Source organism: Cadophora gregata (assembly GCF_030347475.1).
Source record: "Cadophora gregata isolate MNR1 chromosome Unknown scaffold_12, whole genome shotgun sequence".
NCBI classification, from domain to species: domain Eukaryota; kingdom Fungi; phylum Ascomycota; class Leotiomycetes; order Helotiales; family Ploettnerulaceae; genus Cadophora; species Cadophora gregata.
The window spans coordinates 1,130,550-1,153,531 of record NW_026695935.1 but is presented as its reverse complement, the minus strand read 5'-3'; the positions used below and the strand labels follow the sequence as shown (position 1 = coordinate 1,153,531).

Here is a 22,982-nt window from a genome sequence, read left to right as displayed (position 1 = left end):
CTACTGTGTAATAGCTCGTACACCTTGTAGCAGCAGGCCATATATTAGACCCCGTGCCACCTGGTCTACTTGCAGAAAGTCGAAAACTCGGCCCATCGCCTCGCCTGTCGCTGCCTGCCCCATGACGCCTGTCAGAGCCGTGGGGACGCCTCTTTCAACGAGCAACCTTCGTGCCTTGACTCGGAGCTTCTCTTTCTCATCCATTGACATCTCCGCAGGCCACTGCTTAAGTTCATCTTCAGTCGGTAAGGCGTTTGCCCTGATGTTCTTAATGTGAGCCGCGACACCGGTGTCAGATGTATTTGATGCTATGACAGAATCTTGGATGAGAGACTGAATGGCAGCTAATGACGGATTTGCTGGCCTCAATAGGAACGTCTTGGCTGCGTTGAGTAAGGTGCGACGGATGTTCCACGCAGAGGAAAGCGTGTATAGTTCGTTGATAACTGCAAACATAAGCTCAACCGCAACTTTAGTCTCCGGCTCCGTCAGAGGCATTTGCTCCCGTTGAGGCTGATATCTCCGAGTTGGAGCGGAAGCTGCTTGGATGGACGACCTTCGCATTCCAGACCGCGACGCATGCCCCGGAGATGGCTGGGAGGGTGCTGTACTCGTGGATGTTCTGACATTGCTCTCTGTCCGCGAGGATCCCATCGAAAAATCTTCTGGGCTGGAGCCGTAGTCATCTGCAAATTCGCCGAGTCGAAGTGGCAGCTTCATATCGCCCGTTACGCCAGGAGTAGGCGATGATAGAGGGGTACCTGTTCTTGAAGACGGAGCTCTGCTGGGATCCCGGCTCTGAGGTAAGCTCCGCCGTCCACTCATCGATGACCTTGCAGATGCCGGAGGTTCTCGCTCGTTCTCGCCTCCAACAACAGAGGTCTGTCGTGGCATTGTTGGCAGTATGGAAGGTTGCGTGGACACAATTGGCGTTGTTCGAAGGCTATCATCATTTGCTCGGCCAGACCTGGAAGTTGCAACCATAGAATTCATACTATTCATTCTGGGTAGTGTTGATGTTGGTGACCTTGCAGTGACTTGAGTACCGTTTACGACCCTTTTCTGGCCCAGGTTTCCAATGTTTGTGAACACTCCCGTAATCCCACCTCCAATAGCCTTTCCGCCTTCCGTAACGCCCTTCGGTGCACTTGTGAGCACATCGAGCATGCCCTTTCCCATCGTTTCGAAGGCTGAAGGAGTCGGCCACCCGATGCCCGAGAAACCATTCTTCGATGTTGAAGATGTTTGCCCCTGGTCCTTCTCAAGGAATCGCTTCATCCCCTCGCTCTCTGCCAGTTCTCTGTACCACAGGGCATCTCGAAGATAGCGTTCCATTTCCCCCCTTAGTGACGATTTCGTGTGCTCTTTCCAATTGGGAAGACTTTGGTGTTGCTCCGTGAAGGCCTTTACGCCGGACACCAGTGCTATACGTCGCAGGACTTCATGCAAAGTCTCGAAGTCAGGATATCGCCTGACAATCATCCAACCAGGATGATCTGATGATGCAGGCTCGATTTGCACCAGATATTCCGCATTTGGTTTGGATCGCAATTTACCCTTATCAGAGCTCGTTGAATCGTCATGAATAATTATATTTGCGTTATGAAGAGTCAAAGACGCCGTTTTCCTGCGTCGAATGGGGGATTCATCCTGAAGGGCTGCTTCAGGGACGAGTTGGTCAAAGCTTGTAAAAGCTGTTGTGTGGTGCGGTGGAGGCGAGGTACATGGCTGTGGTGTCGGTAGAATATCTCGGAACTGCGGTTGCACAGTTGAGTATTGACACACAGGAGTTGTTAGCTCTATAGATTTGCCGTCCGGACTCGCTACTGTTTGCCGGGACTTGAAGGCACCGCTGGAGAAATTGGGTTCTGCATCTGAGGAACTGCCAATCCCTGTCGAAATAAGTGGTGATTTATCAAGATGCAGGCTTTGAGCGGTTTGCTTTACTACTTCCACCAGAGGCACAGGACCATCTTCTGAGGGATCTCCCTGGCTTTGGATCCTCTTCGCGTCCTCCTCCGCTATAAGTTGTGATAACCTCTGAGCTTCTTCCATCGCTTCTTCCATCGCCTCCTCCGCCTTACTGAGCCGTTTCCTGTGGCCTTTCAATTCGGTAGTCTGCTTCTCTACCGTTGATGCTTTTACAAGTCCGACATTACCGACATTCCCGTCGATGTCATGGAATGGGCCACTTTGAAATTCATCGCTACTTCTGCCTCCCATACCGGCATCTATGGCCTGGCTAAAGTCCGGTTCGCCGTCTTCGAGGAGATGCACAATCCATCCATTTATCCATTCTGAGAGACATCAAAGTTAGTATTGCCATCTTGAGGGATGATTGGAAATGCAGAGACCGATCCAAAGTTGAGGAGGATATCTGACCAAGGGTACGACCACCAATCTGTCAGTTGCAGGGGGAACAAACAACTATGAGAGCACTTACCAGGCTTCGAGCATCTGGTCAGGGCCATTGGCAATACCAGACCTCCTACAATCTCCCTCAAGAATAGTCTGGCAGGATCACAATCATAGGTTGATTTTTCTAGAAAGGTTTGAAGAAGGTCCTCGGCCACCATTTTGAACTTTGTGGACTGCTGCTTTTCGTTTAATATATTGGCAAGATTTGATGCTGGATTTGCGAAAAGGTATGCATGTACAGCATCAGCCGGCGGAACCTCTCCCTGCGATGCCGATATGGCCGCGGACAGTTCGTTGAGGAAGACAATGACGATGGATGATGAATTTGTGAGAAAGTCCAGGAATGTGTCGGCGTGTCGTTTCCGAGAAAGATGTCGTGCTATGGCAAGTATAAAGCTTGTCAGAGTAGTACGGGAAGCCAATGGAAAGGATTCATCGGTAGGGAGTATAGGCTGGTACCACCAGTTCACGTAATCTCTCATAACAGCATCCACCAGTTCATTCAGTGCTGCAGCCGTCTCTGGCTGAAAATCTTCAAAGCTGTTCCCTACCAACTCATCATCCTTGGCAGTCTCGTCGTCAGGTTTCATTGCCTGTCTTAAATCCAATATTCTCCTCACAACGTCCAACCCCTTCTCCTTCCGCATATGCTCTATGGAATCAACGGCATGACTCTGTCGCTCCCATGCTGCGTGTAGTACAATGCCACCCACGGCGCCAATCAGTAGCAACCCAAGCCGTCCGAGGACGAGAAATGTAGATGCTGCCAGCCCAACTACTATTCCACCAAGTGTCTCTGGCGAAGCCGTGGACAAGAAGCGCAACATGCGAGTTGTCAGGTCGTCGTCTCGAAGGGCGTCAAAAGCGCGATTCGAAGCCGTTGCCAGCCGCGGCGCATCGGGCAGGACAATCGCACTTTCGTCAAGCTTCATCTCTATCGCAGACGTTCCGTTCATTGCGCCGTCAAGGATCTCGACTGCTCGCGCATCTCAGAATTGGCGATTCTTTCGCTCCCAATGGCAGGTCTGTACAACGTGTCGAGCAGGCGTCGCTCTTCCAAGGTTCATTCTTCGTCTCACCAGATTTTGTCTTGCCGGCCCTCTGGAATCTAGCTATAGCTTTGCTCTCCGTTTCTCCGCAAATGGACTCGCAAAGCACTCTTAGATCGATTACGATATGATGTGACGCGAGTCGATAGTAGTAGCTTATTCCCCTGGTCTGGTTCGTGGAAGGCGAAGGCGGGTTGAAGGAAGAACAGAGTGTCCAAGCACTAGGAGTTTCATGGGTGGACTGAGAGTGACAGGGGGAGATCGCGGTATTAAAGTAGGACGATTTTGATCAGACTCCCTTGACATCTGGAGCAGGACACCAACTTAACCGGGTAAATTTACTGTACGGTGGTGCCTTCGATTATTATGACCAGGTACTCGTACAGTCCTTCGATCAATGGAGAAGCTGAAGCTCCAACTAATTCAGGGGGCCCGCCTTACCCGGATTGTGAGGCGGCCCCCATCCTTTTATTGCAGGGATTCGTGCCCCTGTCTCTGGCCCTGCGCGCCCGCGCAATCGTTATCGTTATCTCCTAGAAGCACGCGGCTCTCCTCACACAACGCGTCTACCCCAATCTCAAGCTCCCTCTCAGCCTCAAACCCGGACTCCAGCCATTTCATCCCTTCCCAGTTAATTTACTGCCGCAGTCAACATGAGCAAAGCAGGAAAGCGCGGTCATCATGAAGTGGACAACTTCGAGGAGGATGGCTTCCTTGAGAACGATGACGGTAGTGCCCGCAAGACCAAGAAGACCAAGAAGGCAGAGTCAAGTAGCGATGATCAAGATAAGTATTGGGAGGCTCGTATTTGAATGTCACTCTAGCCTCCGCAAGACTGACGGGCTGCCTAGCTTTCCAAAGGGAGCAAGCCTCGCCGGGTTACCATCTCAGAGTTTAAAGGAAACAGGCTCATCAATATCCGAGAGTTTTACGACAAGGATGGCAAATACCTACCTGGCTCTAAGGAAAGTTATCCGTAGATCACAAATGTCCGGTATGTGAGCACTGACTTGTCTTTTCAGGGCTTGTCTTTGACTATTGATCAATACAAGAATCTACTCAGCGTAGTTCCCAACATTAACAAGCACTTGAAAGGACTGGGTATCGATGTGTCAGCTTCGACGCTTTCGGGTGAGGAATCCGAAGTGGCGATACCAAAGAGACGGGTTAAGGCAAAGAAGGAGGCAAAGGCGAATATTGAGGCTACGTCTGAAGAAGACGAGGAATAAATGTCAATGGGAGTGGCTCACATGTTATATTGTGAGGGGTAGCGTTACAAGCTCCAAGAAATCCGTCTTTGACACGACCTAGGAGATTGTTGGTGTTACGCAGGTGCCTGTAAGAAATGATGTTCGGATGCATCCTTTGGCATTGATAACCACGCACAAATACATTTGCTGTTTGGATGGGCCTAACATGTTCCAGTGGTTGCTCAGATCTCAATAATTACGGCAACTCATATCTCAAGCGCTCAGAAGCCAGATGTCCAAAGTTCCCCTGCGTGGATAGTGCTAATTATTTTGGACTTGTGGTCAGTGAAGAAGTTGAACGGGAGTCCGGCAGGGTTGGTCTATCTACCTGAGCAACGGCCTTTGTATGCTGGCACTTTGAATTCTAGTCCATGGGTCGATTCTTGGGACATCCGTTTTGCGGCACCTAGTTCCTTATGATATGTCGTTTTCATGATTTGTACCGAGTCTTGAATTCCATTATGTACTGGACCTGGCTACAGTGGGAAATGGCTTCCAAAATATATCTACAGGCTATCAATAGATCAAACCTCTCAGCCGGTCCCTTTGATTCGCTTGCAGTCCTGCAGCCTACGCCGCATTATGTTTGCATTCTGTGTTGCTGTTCGTGTGTATGGCTCTCGCGGTTCTGGTAATTTGTGCCCTCACTTTCAGCCCCACCAGCTTGAATTGTCACTACAGCTGGCGCAGAAACAAGGCGAAGATTTTATTTAGATACATGATGGAAATCTCATGCTTATTCGCTATTCCTTGCTATCTTGACTGTTGTTAGGAGTTTTGCATTCACTTTCAGACGCATGTAATGCTTTTGCAGTGATGATGTCCTCCAAAGGTTAGAACTACACCTACTATCCCTGGTTCAGAAGAAAGCAATAGTTCTGATTTCAACGCTCTCACGCGTCTTTGCGTCGGGTGGAGAAGTTGGGTCCTCAAAAGCTGTATGCCCAACGAATCGAGCAATGTCCGATCTCGAATCATATGTCTTGAGGAGAATGACCTGGTCAGCCTCCATTTTTGGGAAGTACCACCACTTGTGCTTTGGCGAGTATCTCATGACATAATTTTCCCCGTTGCGATCGCGATAGCGGAGATGCAGCTTGAAAAAGTCCTCTTCAGGCGCAGATGTCACGTCGCACATGGCCAAGGGCCTTTCTTCAACCGTCCCGAGTGGTTTCCACACTGCGAATAGTTAGTAGCCGCGACTCAATCTTCTATCATATACTCAAAGGGCTTAAATTGGAACAAAGGCAAGGCATCTTGCATCCAGGCACATACCGTTAAAGAAAGCCACCCGATGAGAAAGTAAGTCCTTTGCTTCCGCGCCGAGAAGTTGTTCCACACGTAGTGGACCCGATTCGGCGGTATAGTCGCAGTGGACTAACATCACCGGAGCTCGTTTAGTTGTATCCGTTTCTTGTGTGATGGGCTTTGCTGCGTTCGCCTTTGTTCTTATTGTGTGGTCGAAACTGCGATGTTCATGTTAGCACACCTGCCTCAAGGTATTGGAATATTCGCCGATGATTGTTTTAGCATTAGTAGATATCAGTACTTACACAAGAACTCGCCTTGCCCCGGTGGTTTTTTTGACAAAATCCACGATCTCGGGGTAGAATTCTTCACGCACGTTCGCCTCATCCTCCCACTTCTGATATTGTGTCTCGAAGGGGTGGATTGAGAACCCATTCTTGTCGGTCGCGAATGGCGTGGCTCGGTTTCTTTCCCACTATACCATCTATGGCTCAGCATATGATCTGAACTGAGTATCATGGTTAATGGCATATATTTGAGGACTTGGAACAGATGCTTTGTTTGTTTCGTGAGTTTCACTTACGCCATCTGTAACTACCATTTCGTGTGGATCGTCCCCGGGCTCATGAGTGTCTTTACCAGCCTCGGTTTCGTAAAAGTAAATTTCGGTGAGTTTGTCGACGTCCTTTGTGTAGTTGAAATTTGCACGCACCTCGTTAGGATTGGTATTTACATTGCCCACTGCACAGTGAATCATGCATTTAGTTATGTACAAGTACCAGGTAAACAAATCAATCAAGCGCTCGCACCTGATGGCAATAAGGCCGTATCGACTGCACCTGTATATGAAAGTCGGAGTCAATAATTACTCATGGCCTTCTCGTTTTTAATTCCAAATCAAGGTTTCCAACCGAAAAACAGAAGTGGGCATACCTTGAGTCTTCTGCCAGGATGGGAGTTTCTCAATATCTACCAACCAGCGTTTCAGATTTGGATGTTCATCGAGAGGCAAACGCTGGGCCTTGTGGACTATAGACGAAGCCGGAGTCAGTTTTGCCCTTCTGAGACGAGATAAAGAGCGCCGAGATGAGTCAGGAGGTGGCTAAGATGTCGTGATTGTTTGAGGAGCGGAGCTTAGAGGAAAATGCCATAGTCCTCCTCGGATATCCTATAAGGGGGAAAGAACTCGGAGAATACCCACGATGCATAGGCGCGGCGACAGCAATATCTGCAATTGTTACCTCGTTTCCTGCGAGGAACTTCGTCTTGGCAAGTTGGGCGTCAAGTACAGATGCCAGCTAACGAGGAAACTATAGTTAGAGTGATTGCAATGTAAGAGATGCTAGTCTCTGGCAAGGGATCTTGGCGCGAAAAGTGTGGAGAACGAGTCTTCAGTGGGGACACTCTGTGCAATACTTGAGTGTAAATACACACCTGATTCCATTTGGGCGCCTGGGCATCAATGATGGATTGGTCTGGCTCGGTTTTGAGGAGTGGCTTTACGACATATTCGACAAGATAAACATAACAGCTTGGAAACCAGACCGAAGCTTCCCAGAGGAGCCATCGGTTGACATCGGCGCGAGCTTTCAAATCTTTTGGGTAGTAGATACTTCCGTGGAGATCTGCGGCATATTGAAGGATTGCGTTGGACTCGGTTATGTTGAAACCAGGTCCATCTGAAGCGCTGGGAACTGTCCCATTGGGATTCTGGAAGACGACAGGTTACTTCCAAATTCATAACGAGGAACCCGTTACCGCACGAGTCGGACTTCTGTTTGATGATATAGACATACGATTTTCAAGTAATCCGGGCTCTTGTGTTCACCGGTGAAGTAATTGATATGATTCAATTTGTACTCAACACCCATTAGGTCCAACCCCGCAAGCACTTTTCTAGAATTCACCGTACATGGATCAAGGTAGACTTGAAGCATCTTGGCAAAAATATCCAGGTGATATATGGTCGTGAAGTGTGGGTTTGACTTTTATTCACTTCGTCGTCAGATTAATGGTTCACAAACAAAAGTATCAAGTGAGGCCAAGGGCGAGTGACATGATATAGGTAAGTACTGTAGACATAACTACCGTAGCACTACTTGATTTCACGGTAATAGTGCAGCCACGAGTCTCCACCAGACCCCGCCATTACCCCTCTCCTGCTCACAAAGGAATAGCTTGTACTCACTACCCCGCATAAATGAGATCTTGTGGTTGAGCCACGGAAGACTCACTTTCTCATACCCCACTTTTTGGGCCTAAAGAAGGTGGTTGATCGCCCTTCGCCCGTCCCGAGGTCAAATACTGTACAGATAGCAAGGGACAGATCCTAGTCATCCAGAGCGTGGTTTAATCTTCTATAAGTATCGCTGATGCGAAACTTCGGGCATATTTCGCGCCAGGTGCCAAGATACGACCTTAAAAGTTCCATGCTACTGTAATTATAACTATTCAGGGGTATTTCTATAGTTCGAATAGCTCGGTTCGCTATTCTTTATTAGAAAGGTGTAACTTAAGCTAAGTGAGATTACTTCTTTTAACCTTTTATATATTACTTATTTATCTTTTTTACTTTCTTTTTACTTTAGTTATAAATTCTATAGGAATTTTATTTACTTTTACTTAATATTATTAATATATATATATATATATATATATATATATTAATTAGTATTATATTAATAAATAAGTAATAAGTATATATTAATATATATTGAAATTAAAGGCTTAATTTAAAGGTATTTAAAAGTATATATTATAAAGAGTATCTAAAGGTTAAAATATATATTACTTTTTAAATAGCCCTTAGCTTATAATAGTATAACGAATATTTATTAGTAGTTATAATATAAAGTAGAAAAGATAGTAAAAGAAAGAAGTTCTTAAGAAGCCTTAAGAATAAATAAGAGAAATATAGCTACTAATAAACTAAGTTAGTTTTAGGTTTATTATATAACTCTAGTCTTATAGCCTTATAATATTAGCCTTACTTATATCAGTAAAAAGTTCTAGCTCCGAGTAGTAGCTAGTAGTCCGCCCTTAGTACTATTTCCGCTATTTCAGCTAAAGTTATATATTAAAAAATTTAAGGATAGTTTTATATTATACTAATTTAAATATATACTAAAAGCTATATTAGCGACTTTAGTACTTTTAATTATACTATCTTCTTAAATAACTAGAATAGTCCTAACTCTTAACTTACTCTTATTATCTTTAGCTTTTCTATACTCTATAGCCTTTCTTACTACTATTAACTACTTTCTTTATTAATATACTAACTCTTTATTCTATACTAGATATATACTCTCTTTCTTTAAAGCTATTAATATATATATTATTCTAAATACTACTATTATTATAATAGCTTTTATAATATATAATATTTATTATACTTATACTAAAAAGATAGCTTAAGGTACTATAAGCTTCTCTAGTGCTATCTAGTACCTTAGCGCGATTTATACTACTTATTATATATATACTAATTATTACCTATAAGTTAATATTACTAGTATAATTATATAATTATTTAGCTTTATTCTAGACCTCCCTCTTATACTTCCTTCTCTTTAATTCTTTACTTTATACTTAATACTATTAATCTATAATAATAGTTGAGCTATTACTTAAAGATACCTTACTTATAAGCTCTAAGAAGCTCTAAATTATATAGTTTCTACTAGCTTTTCACTTAGCTTATAATCTTTTTAAGTATTAAGTCGCTTTCTTTTTTAATCTTATATACTTATAATATAATAAATATTTTATATTACTTTATAAGCTATCTTACTTCTAAACTAATAAACTAATAAAGTAGAAGGCCTTAAAAACTTAATATAAGCTTAATAATACTCTTAAGTAATAAAATTATAAGTTATAAAGTAATTAAAGAATACTAAAAAGTAATTAACTTATAATATAACTTATAGCTAAGTACTTAAAGTAATTAAAGTTTTCCTTAAAGTAACTAACTTATAAGATAGCTTATAACTAAGTATCTAAAGTAGTTTAAGATTTATAAAAAGTAATTAAAGTTCTCTCTAAAGTAGCTTACTTATAAGGTAATTTATAGATAAGTATTTAAAGTAGTTTAAGATTTATAAAAAGTAGTTAAAGCTTTTTATAAAATAGCTAACTTATAAAGTAATTTATAGATAAGTATCTAAAGTAATCTAAGATTTATAAAAAGTAGTTAAAACTTTCCTTAAAGTAGTTAACTTATAAAGTAGTTTATAGCTAAGTATCTAAAGTAATCTAAGCTTTATAAAAAGTAGTTAAAGCTTTCCTTAAAGTAGCTAACTTATAAGGTAATCTATAGCTAAGTATTTAAAGTAATTTAAGCTTTATAAAAAGTAATTAACTAACTAAGTAATTATCTTTCTTATATAAAAGTAGCTTCTAAAAAATAAACTACTTATTAAGTAATTTATATCCTATAGTTATTCTCTAGGATATAATTAACTCTAAAGCTATATTCCTATTAGTTTATTAGTATTATAATATATTATAAGGTAACTACTTATTATATCTAAATTAAATTAACTATAGCTTTCTTATTATTCTTAATCCTCTAGGAACTAATTAGAACTATTATAGAGGTAATAATTCTATTATATTAGATCTTATTTAGTATTAGCTTTTTATCTAGCTAGATTAAAAGTATCTAATATATATTTCTCTTTTAAGTTATATAAAGACTTAGTCTAATCTTCTACTTTTTAGATAAAGATATTATTATTTTTATTCAGATTAATATAACTTATAAGCGTTTCTTAATTAATCTCTTCTATAATCTTAAATTAATCCTTATCTAAAAGAACTAAACTAGAGCTAACTTACCTAGCTTTAATAATTATAGCTTTAATAGTAGAAGAGTTTAGAATTATATTTTATATATATTAATTAATCTATCTTATTTACTTATAAATAGTTTAGTATTTACTTTTCTTTATTACTTTCTTTTCTTTTACTAGTAGCTTAATATTAGTTAAAATAGTATAATTATTAAGTATATAATTTACTAATTTACTTATTAGTATAAAGTAAAAGATCCTTAAGAAGCTATTTTTAATTAGCTTCTATATTATCTTCTTTAGAATATACTTATTATATTTAATATATACTTTATAAATTAAGCTTAACTTATAATAATATCTTTTACTATTACTATAGCTTTAAGCTATTTTCTTAATATATTCTAAAAGAGAATATTTATAAACTCTAGTAAACTCTCTAAATTTAGATTAATTATATTTTCTTAGTAATCTTTATTAGAAAGCTTTAAGTCTTCTACTTTTCTTATTATTCTTTTATCTTAGATTATTTTAAATAATAAAAGTAATAAAGAAAAATATAAGTTATTATTCTACTTATAACTTAATATAAATTAATATCTACTTTTAATATAATATATACTTATATATTTTACTCTCTTATATTATTAGTAAAATTATTAATATTTAAACTTCTAATTTATTTACTTTATATTAAAAAATATATATTACTTATTTCTATAAAAATATACTTCTATAAAATCTAAGTTATCTAATAAATTATCTAGATTAGTATTAAAAGAAATCTTAATAAGTTTTTCTATTACTTTAGTATAAATAGCTTTAACTACTCTAGTAATCTTCTTATAAAGCTTAATAAGAATTACTTTTTACTTTTTATTATCTATCTTTTACTAACTTATACAAATAGAATAAAATAAAGCTATTATATATTAGTATTACTTAATAACTATTACTTATATCTGAACTTATACCTATTATTTATAAGAGTATATAATATTACTTTAGTATTATAACTCTATTTATAATAAGCTAATATAATTATAGTACTAACTATTACTATAATAGAACTATTAATAAAAGTAAACTAAGATTTAATTATATTATATATTATATTAATAAAGTATTTCTTCTATTAATAAAGTAAGATTAAATACTTTATTATAACTTTACTTATCTACTTTATTTAACTTAGCTTACTTAGATATTAATTATAGCTTCTACTTAATAATTCAGAAAATATATTTTTAAGATCTAGTAATAATATAATATAGTTTTATATTAATCTCCTTTAGAATTTTACTTAAGTATTAAGATCTTTTATTTTAGTATAACTATTAAATACTTATTAAATTATCTACTTAATAGACTTAAGTAAATCTAATTTATAATTACTAATATAATCTCTTATTTACTTTCTATTAATCTTATTTCTTATATTTAATAGATAATAAATTTACTTTTTATATTATAATATCTTCTAACTTATATAGTTTAAAATTATTAATATACTTCTATTAATAAGTTCATTCTTAGTATATTATAATTACTTAACTTAGCTTCTACTTATTTTCTTTAAGCTAGAATATATATTTAATTCTATATATTCTTATAATCTATACTAAGGATATTAATACTAATACTACTTAGATCTTCTATTTATTATATATTATAAGTCTTTAAATAACTAGATTACTTCTCTTTTAATAGTATTTTATAGCGCCTTAGAGGAAAAGTATACTACTATTTATAGACTTAGTAATACTCTTTATATTTATATCTAAACTTAAGTTATTTAATTATAAAAATATCTAGAAGTTTAATTATTTAAATAATAGAAGAGAGAGTAGCTTTTATAATTAAAGTTGATTTAGATCTCTTATTATTATCTTTAATTATTATAAAAGTTAATATAAAGTCTAAGGAATTAGTAATAAAGATCTTATAGTAATTAATATATATAAAGGGTTATAATTACCTTAGGATTTTAGAGCGTATTATAAAGATATCTTTTAATTTTCTATAAGTACTTTATTTATATTAAATAAGAACTTAAAAGGAAAATATACTTTCTCTCTTACTATTTTTTTAGAATATCTTATATTTAAATATATAGAAAAGCTAGTAAGATTAATTAAATACTCTATTAAATAGTAGATTTTATTAGGATATATTATATAAAAGATACTAAGAGTATTAACTACTTTAGTATATTATTATAACTACTAATATATATCTATAAATACTAACTATATTTAGCTTATATAAACCTAATGTATCTCCTTTAATACCCTTAGCTTATAAGAATATATAGTTTTTAGTATTACTTTAGATTTCTATATAATTATTAGTATAGCCTTCTTAGGACTTATATTACTATTAAACCCCTTTTAATATTATTATATCTCTAGATATCTTATATTTATAATAATCTATTAATTATTATATCTCTAACTACATTTTACTAGCTCTCTAAGCTTAGTATAAATCTCTAGTATTTCAGTATAACTAATTATCTTACTAGTAAACTACTCTTTTTTTTTGGTTTAAAATTAGATTACTTCTTACTTTATATATAAGCTACTTTTTAGTTTAATTAAACTACGTCTTACTTCGAATATAAACTACTTTTTAGCTTAATATAACTACTTTCCTTTTATATATTAGCTGCTTTTTAACTTAATATAACTACTTTCTCTTCGTATATAAGCTACTTTTTAGCTTAGTATAACTACTTTTCTTTTATATATAAGCTACTTCTTTAGTCTAGTTAGATATTTTAAGCTACTTTAGCGCGTATCTAATTTACTAAACTCTAGTTTATAACTAAGCTATTTTCTATTTCTTTATTTATTAATTTTAATTAAATATAGTATATAATATAGTTATAATATTATATTATAAATAAATAATCTACTTACTTTTTTACTTAAGTCGCTTTTAAAATTTATCTATTTACTTTCTATTATCTTTCTTCTAGTTAACTTAATAATAAGTTTAAAAATAGTTTTAATCTATATAATTATTTATAAAAAAAATATTATTTAGCTTTAGTCTTTTTATATATATAATATTAACTATATATATACTTCAATAGATATTAATTATATAGAAAAAATACTAACTTTATAACCTCTTTAGTTTTTATACTATAAGTATAAAGGCGCGAGTAATTTTAATTATCTTATAAAGTATATAAAGCTAGCTAAGAGAATAGTACTAATCTTTTAGATTTATAGTTTCTTCTTTAAATAGATAAATATTAATTAAAGTATTATAATATACTAAGTATTACTTAAATAGTTTTATATTTATATTTCTAATATCTAATATAATAATAATTAAATATAACTACTTAATATAAGTTCTATTCTATAAATTTATTCTTTAAGATCTAGAGTTAGCTATTAGATTAAAATATAAATATACTTAGACTTAATAAAAATTATCTTTTTCTCTTTTATTTACTAATTAAGATTATATTATAGAATCTCTTCTTTTATTACTTTAGAATTACTTTTATTAGAACTAAAATACTTCTAATACTTAATTATAAAGAGAAATACTAATAGATATTATAATAATTATAATATATCTTTAGGAGAAGTATATATATAATTATAAATAATAGGTTAACTAGTAACTTATTATTATTCTTTAAGTATAAATAATACTAATACTTTTATAAACTTACTTAGCCTTATACTTTTAATAGCTTATATAACTAATATTATACTCTTTACTATAAAGTATATATAATATAAACTCTAATATAATAGTAAAGTATTAATATCTAGATTTAAATAGTTAAATAAATTAGGCGCTACTAAGATAGTAGTAACTCTAGTAACTTATATAAGAACCTCTATATTAGTAAATAAAGTTATAAATATATAATACTAGATCTAATAGCTTATAGCTCTTAAATTAGTATCTCTAGTATTATAACTTATAATCTAATTTAAGTATCTATTATTCTTATTTATCTTATTATAAAACTATTTAAGTAAGAACTTATATAAAGCTTTAAAGTATTTAGTATTAAATCTATTTAGTACTTTAAATAACTAAATAAAGTTAATATAATAACTAAGTATATAAAATTTCAGAGTATTCTAATTAGTATCTTTCTTAAGTAATAGCTAATAAACTAAGAAGATATCTTTAAGTTTATTAATATAATATAAAGCTAACTTTAGATAATATAATATATCTTTATTATAAGTATAAGATTATACTATTATAATAAAATTAATAACTACTTATATAAATATAAGTTTAATAAGAGCGCTTTATATAAGTAATAGTACTAGTATAGTTATTTAAATATATATTAAATCTTATTCTTTACTACTAGTCTATTATATCACTTATATAAATTTAATAAAATACTTTAGACCTAAGTAATATAATATATAATTAAAATAGAGATCTAGCTATACTAATCCTAGTAATTAATAATACTTACGCTTTCTTATAAAAAGTATTTATATTATCTATTATACTTTAAGATATATCTCCTTAATAAGTAGCTAAGTTAAGTTAACTAAGTTCTAAAAAATACCTTTCTAAAGCTTATAAAATATATTAATAATAATATTTTAGTATATATCTAAGACTTTATAGCTTTAAAAGAAAAGTTTAATAAAGTAAACTTATTATAAATAAGTCTAAAGAATTTAATCTTACTCTTAAGTTACTACTTATTACTTTATACTAGACTTTAACTTACTTAGCTATTAAGCTATAATATCTTATAAATAATTATATTTAACCTTATACTTAGTATATTATTAATTATACTTAATTCTATAAATAAGGTATACTTCTTTATAATTAATATATATTAAGCTTAGAATAGGAAAATAATATTATATCTTATTATTAGTATAATAAATATATTACTTCTCTTTTATTAACTCTTTTATATCTAAACTAATTAGCTAAAACTAAAGCAGATTTAGAACTTAATATATATCTTCTAATATAATACTTATACTTTAATAGTAAAGCTTTAATTTAATCTTAGTAGCTAAGGTATTATTTATTATATAAGATATAGTTTTAGATATTAGTAGTAATTCTAATAATAAAGTTACTAGTACTTATTATATCTACTTAAGCTTTCTTTTATAGTTACTTATCTAAAGATATATTAGCTAGATTACTTTATCTTTACTTAGTTAAGTTATTAGTATCTTATTAGTAGCTAAGATTATTAGAACTAATATTACTCTTAAGATACTCTTATTTTATATCTCTTATTACTATATTCTTATATTTATTTTATTATAAACCTACTATCCTTATAGCTTATATAATTTCTTTATAAGAGCTTATAATATATTAAGTATAAATAGGTAATATCTTAGTAAGAACTTTAAATAGTTTTTAATTAAGTAGTAAATAAGCTAGTACTCTTTTCTTTTCTAGCTTATTACTTAAGAGTCTATATATATAGTTTTATAATACTATTAATAGCTTCTTAAGATATTATATAGAATCTAATAAATTATATATACTATATTAAAGTATAATCTTAATATACTCTTATAAGTAGAGTTTACTATCTAAAAGTTAAAATTATTAAACTATTCTTAGATCTTTCTCTTACTTATATTAGTATTATAAAATTATATTATAAGATCTTAATCCATAGCGCTAGTAAATAAATTATATATATCTTTATTTAAAATAGAATAAATATATAATAGTTAATTTTCTAGCTTTAACTTAACTAAGTCTTTATTAGTTAATAGTTTACTAGCTTTAATTCTTTTATTTTTATAAATAAAATACTCTAAGTATATTACTTCTATTATATTACTTAATTCTAGATCCAGATCTTCTTAAATACTTATAAGTTTATTATTCCTAGCTTCTATTTATATATCTAGATACTATTTAATAGCTTAGTTAATAAACTATTTAATAGCTTAGTTTATAATAGAAGTATAAGTATTAAAATTATTAACATTTTTATAATTAACTTTATAACTTAGAGCTATAGAATATTTAGCTTATAACTAAAAACCCGGGGTTTTATCTTATAAGTAAGTACTTTAGTATTATTCTTAATATCTATTAGTATATAACTTTTATCTTAGTTTATTATTTCTACTTATTCTAGTAAGTCTAGTAATAATATTAATATATATTTTATTAACTATTATTATTATATATTTCAGACTTCTATTACTTTATATTTATACCTTAAGAAGCTACTTAAGCTAGTTAATAGATATAGATAATAATAATAATATAAGTTATTTAATATATTATAAGTATTTTATTAGTTTAATAATAAAGTAAGTTACTATCAATAATTACTTAGTTCTTATTCTAGTTCTTTTTATTATATCCTTTTTATATATCTCTTCCCTTATTACTAGCTATATAGCTTATATTAACTTTAAAGTCCTCTACTTAATAAGGCTACTATATAAGTATAACCTTTTAACTAATTACTTTCTACTTAACTACTTCTTACTTAGCTACTTTCTAATTAATTACTTTCTACTTTTCTATTTCTTTTACTAAATTACCTCTTCTTGATAGCTTTTTAATAAGCTACTTTTTAAGTAGCTACTTCTTTATATAACTAATATATATTATTTTTTAAGTTTATATTAACTTAAAAATTAATTACTTAAATAATATAATACTAGTAATAATATAGAAAATAGAATTAAATAACTTAGAAAAGTACTAAACTAATCTTATAAAATAATTTTATTAAGTTAAGTAATCTTATAAGACTATAAACTATAGATATAGTAATAAGTATTACTATTATTTATAAGGACTACTTTTATTAGTAACTTAGTAGGCTACTTTTAGCTAAATTACTTTTATTATAGCTTTACTAAATTACTTTTATTAGTAACTTAGTAAGCTACTTTTAGCTAGACTACTTTTATTATAACCTTACTAGACTACTTTTATTAGTAGCTTAATAAGTTACTTTTAGCTAGACTACTTTTCTTATAATATATAAATTACTTTTATTAGTAGCTTAATAAGTTACTTTTAGTTAGATTACTTTTCTTATAATATATAAACTACTTTTATTAGTAGCTTAATAAGTTACTTTTAGTTAGATTACTTTTCTTATAATATATAAACTACCTTTATTAGTAGCTTAGTAAGCTACTTTTAGCTAAACTACTTTTCTTATAATATATAAACTACTTTTATTAGAATTCACTTTCTAATTTAACTTTATAATAATTACTTACTTTAAGAGCTATATATATTAGCTTTATATATATATCTTCTTTATATATCTCTTATATATTATAATATTTATAAATCTTTATATACTTAATTAAAAGAGAATATATACTTCTTAATCTACTACTAAAATTCTATTAATAGCTTTATATACTATTAGATTTAATCTATTTAATTAATATTTTATTTAGAATTTAAGTATAAATATTTAAGATAGATACTTTATAGATAGCTAAATAATTAGCTACTATTAAATATAAAATAACTTATAAGTTAATACTTAATATTAATTATATAAAGACTAAAGCTAATCAGTCTAAAGTTAAAGTTAAAACTAAAGATTATATTAAAGTATTACTACTTTTATAGATTCTATATTACTAAGTATATTTATATCTAGTATTAAATAGAAGTAAATATTCTAACTAGTACTTTAAGCTAATAATAATAATATAGAAATTCGAGTTAAGTATAAGAAATAAATAATAAAGCTAAAGAAAGCTTTACTTTAATAGCTTAAAATACTAATTAAGAGAGATAAGGATATATACTTAGATTATAAGTTATAGTTAGAGTATATAAGTAAGTTACTACTATAATCTTATTAAATATACTTCTTTAGCTTCCTAGAAATAATAATTAATATTTCTTATAGATAATATTAATATTTTAAATTAACTTTTATATATTCCTATTAGTCTTCTTAGCTATACTAGGTCTAGGAAGTCTAGCCTAATTAATACTCTTATTAATAAGGAAGCTCTCTTACTAATAAATGAAATAAGAGCTAATATATTAGCTAGAGTTAAACTTAGATATAATTAATCTTATAATTCTACTAAAGTATATATAGCTTATATTAAGTTCTATAGCTTAGCGGAATACACTATAGAGTTTAGAACCTTATAAGATAGTATTAAAAGCTGCCCTAAGAGAGAAAATCTACTAGTAAGTTTAACTCCTAATATAAGTATAGCTCTTATAAAGTTAAAAGCTATTTATTCTAATAAATTAATAGCTAAATTTCTTAAAATAATTAAAGATAAAGTTATTTAAGATATACGACTTAGTAAGCTACTTTTAGCTAAACTACTTTTCTTATAGCTTTACTAGATTATTTTTATTAGTAAGCTCTTATAAAGTTAAAAGCTATTTATCCTAATAAATTAATAGCTAAGTTCTTTAAAATAACTAAAAACAAAGTTATTTAGGATATATAACCTAGTAAGCTACTTTTAGCTAAACTACTTTTCTTATAACTTTACTAGACTACTTTTATTAGTAGGCTCTTATAAAGTTAAAAGCTATTTATTCTAATAAATTAATAGCTGAGTTCCTTAAAATAACTAAAAACAAAGTCGGTTAGAACACGTGACTTAGTAAGCTACTTTTAGCTAGACTACTTTTCTTATAGCTTTATTAGACTACTTTTATTAGTAACTTAGTAAGCTACTTTTAGCTAGACTACTTTTCTTATAGCTTCATTGGACCGCTTTTATTAGTAACTTAGTAAGCTGCTTTTAGCTAGACTACTTTTCTTATAGCTTCACCGGATTACCTTTATTAGTAACTTAATAAGCTACTTTTTATATATTAATTTAAAAATAAGTATAGAAATAATATAATTATATAGAGTTTTAATTTATATATAAGAATAGGTAATCTCTATAATATACTATTAAGAGCTTATAATACTAGTAATATTTAAAGATATCTTAATAGTTAGTCTAAGCTCTACCCTTAGTTTTATAACCCTCTTTTAACCTTATACTTACTAGATAATTTTCTGAAATCTATTAATTTTAATAATCTATTCTTCTATTTTATTCTCTTAATTATATAATAGCTATAACTTAACTAACTTATTCTTATTACCTTATTACTAGTACTTATAATAGCTCTACTCTATTATATAAGAATTATAATTTAGCTTTATAAATATTATTATAACTACCTTTATAAAAGTAAGACCTATAGTAACTACTAAACTAGTAGCTATAATAAACTACGCTAAGTGCTAATCTTTAACTATAGTCTTACTTTTAGGATTAGTATAGAAATAAGTAAGCTTATAAGAATACTCTTTTTTACTTATATAAGAGGTAATTTTAATAATATCTTACTTAGGCTAGTTTTTAATATACTTAAGCTACTATAGAAACAGACTATAGTTAATAAATATACTTTAGTATAGCTAAGGCCTAAAGAAGTATTATCTTTATATACTATTAACTAGATATATACTATAATATAAAATAATAATATTATAATATATCTTAATAGTTAATTATTACTATTAAGGAAAAGTATATTATACTTCTAATACTTTACTTACTATATTTCTAGCTTACTTAAAGATATATAGATTTCTTATAAGTTATTATAAAATAAGTTACTTTTTTTTCTAATTATAAAAGTAAGTATAATAATTTTATTATCTAAGTCTATTTTTAATAAAGTTAAAAAGGAAATATTATATAAATATAAAACTAGTAATATATATTACTTACTAAAATAAGAGTAAATCTATCTACTATCTTATATTTCTTAATATACTTCTACTTAGTATTTTTATTTAGTTTATACTATAATTTATAATTAGTAAGAGCTATATTAGAAGCGATTTATTACTACTTCCTAAGGTAAGTATACTTATAAGTTAAGAATTTATTTAGAAGTAGTTTAATAATTATATAACTAAAGAACTTACTTTTTATTATAAAATATAAGAAGAGTCTTTTAATAAGAGAAGTAATAGAAGTAATAATTATTATAAAGATATCTATATTATAATAACTAAGCTTTAAATTCTTATTCTATTAATCTCTAAGTACTTTAAGCTTATTCTTTATCTAGTTATATAAGATAAGGTCCGCTACTTACTTATCTTATATTATTAATTTAATAAACTTAATAATATCTAAAGGATTAGAAACTAATAAGGTATTAGATATCTAAATATAAGATACTTTATAGAAAGTTTAATTAGAGAACTACTATTAAAATATAGATCGCTTTAGTTTATAGTTTTAAGTAGAGATTATAGCTTTAATCTTAGTTATATAAGGACTTATATATAAGTAGCTTTTATCTTTAAAGATCTTAGCTACTATTATATATTAGTAAAGCGAGCTTATATACTTAATAGTTTTAGAATTAATAATCTTATAAGTACTATCCTTTTCTTTTTTCTTTCTTAAATAGCTTAATATATTATAAATAAAAATATTTATTCTCCTTAGATTCTAAGAAGTACGCTTTAACTGAATTACTTATAAATAGAATAAAGACCTTAGAATTCTATAAGTATAGTATAACTATTAATATATCTAGTAACTATTTACTACTTATAAGTTTATTTTTCAGATAATTAAGTACTTTAAGATAGTATATCTTTATTTTCTAAAGATTCTACTACTACTCTAGAGTTATAATACTTAAGTAGTAGTATTATACGATTAAATATCCTTATTTATTTTAATATCCTCTTAGTATAATAGTAGTATTACTTTTATTTAGATCTAAGTAAGCTTTAAACTTAGTTTCTTATATCTTAAGTAAAGCTATTAGTACTAATATAATTATTATACCTAATCTCTACTTTATAAAGCAGCTAAGTAAGTTATAATAGTAGAGATAATAAAACCTAAATTAATCTAATATATACTTTATTAATAGATAAATAAAGTTAGGATCTATAATAGTAAGTCCTTTTTAATTAATATACTTATCTAGGAAATTTAAGATTTAGTTTTATATATAGTTATATATATAATAGTAATAAAATTCAGTAAATAATATAATAGTCTTCTCTAAGCTTATACTTAGTACTATAAAATATCTGCTTTTAACTTTATTTCTAAATTTAAGACTTATATAAAATAAGTATATCTATATAAGTAGTAGTATCTAAGTAAAACTATAAATAAAGACTTATTACTTAGATTCTATTTACTTTAGATTATAATAGAAAAATTTATAGCTATTAAGTTAAATCTAGTTTATTAGATATATAATATAATTAGAATCTATAAGATTATCTATTATCTTATATAAGAAAGTTAGATAATAAATACTTAATAATATAGAATTAAATATACTACTATATATATTATACCTACTAGCGCTCTTTAAACTCTTAATAAGTAGTAATATATAACTTCTTATTAGAGAAATTTTCTTATAGTAGTTTCTCTTTTTTTATATTTACTAGATCTATATTACTAATATTAATATTATATTCTTTATTTATTTCTAGCTCTTTAGTCTACTTACTTTCCTCTCTTTTAAATAATAAATCTTCTTTTTTAGAATCCTCTAAGTTATTAGAGTTATTAAAGTCTTTTATTTTAGTACTAGTAGAAGCTCTTTTATTAGAATTATCTTTAGAATCTTCTTTTCTAAGTGATTCTAATATATTAAGTTTTATTAAAGTAAGCTAAGCTAAGTCTATAACTAGAGAAGGTCTAGTAAGTTACTAAAGGCTAGTTATAATACTTTAATTTTATAGTATATAATTATAGTTTATAGAAGTAATAATTTTATACTTTCTAGTAGTAAGTAAAGTAGACCTTTTAGTCTCCTTAAGTAAAATATTATAAGAAAAGAGGTATTATAAGTAAAGGTCTAAGGAAAGGATATAGTTATATAGTTATATATTATTAAATAAGATACTAATAGTAGAATAGAAAGTAAGCTTATTACTAATGATAAAATAAGCTACTAGAATATCTTTAAATACTTTATATACTTAACCTAGTTTAACTTTATAAGAGTTTATATTTATATAAAAGCTCTTTATTATAAAATACTTAAACAGATTATAGTTAAAATAGTAAGTATAGATTTTATTTATTTTAAGATACTAGTAACTTTTCTTTAGTAAAGTACTAGAGATTAATTACTTATACTTTATATAATAGTCTATAATAGCTATATCCGAGTCTTCTTATAAATATACTATAATAAGTTAGTATATTAAATATTTA

At 29.6% G+C, this 22,982-nt stretch overlaps 3 protein-coding genes across 3 annotated transcripts; 1 reads left to right on the top strand and 2 right to left on the bottom strand.

Annotated features, from left to right (window-relative positions):
* On the bottom strand, nucleotides 1-3,374 carry ONS95_003182 (uncharacterized protein; the record flags this gene model as incomplete). Its single annotated transcript, XM_058496476.1, has 2 exons — nucleotides 1-2,297; nucleotides 2,444-3,374. 2 exons carry the CDS (start codon nucleotides 3,372-3,374, stop codon nucleotides 1-3), a joined length of 3,228 nt encoding a protein of 1,075 aa, XP_058353727.1.
* A 746-nt stretch (nucleotides 3,375-4,120) lies between these two features.
* On the top strand, nucleotides 4,121-4,696 carry ONS95_003181 (uncharacterized protein; the record flags this gene model as incomplete). Its single annotated transcript, XM_058496475.1, has 3 exons — nucleotides 4,121-4,257; nucleotides 4,319-4,465; nucleotides 4,531-4,696. 3 exons carry the CDS (start codon nucleotides 4,121-4,123, stop codon nucleotides 4,694-4,696), a joined length of 450 nt encoding a protein of 149 aa, XP_058353726.1.
* Nucleotides 4,697-5,576: 880 nt separating this feature from the next.
* ONS95_003180 (uncharacterized protein) lies at nucleotides 5,577-7,902 on the bottom strand (the record flags this gene model as incomplete). Its single annotated transcript, XM_058496474.1, has 9 exons — nucleotides 5,577-5,896; nucleotides 5,993-6,183; nucleotides 6,271-6,440; nucleotides 6,549-6,706; nucleotides 6,775-6,804; nucleotides 6,899-6,994; nucleotides 7,167-7,263; nucleotides 7,400-7,675; nucleotides 7,762-7,902. The coding sequence occupies 9 exons, from the start codon at nucleotides 7,900-7,902 to the stop codon at nucleotides 5,577-5,579; spliced, it is 1,479 nt and encodes a 492-aa protein (XP_058353725.1).
* Between the last annotated feature and the right edge of the window lie 15,080 nt (nucleotides 7,903-22,982).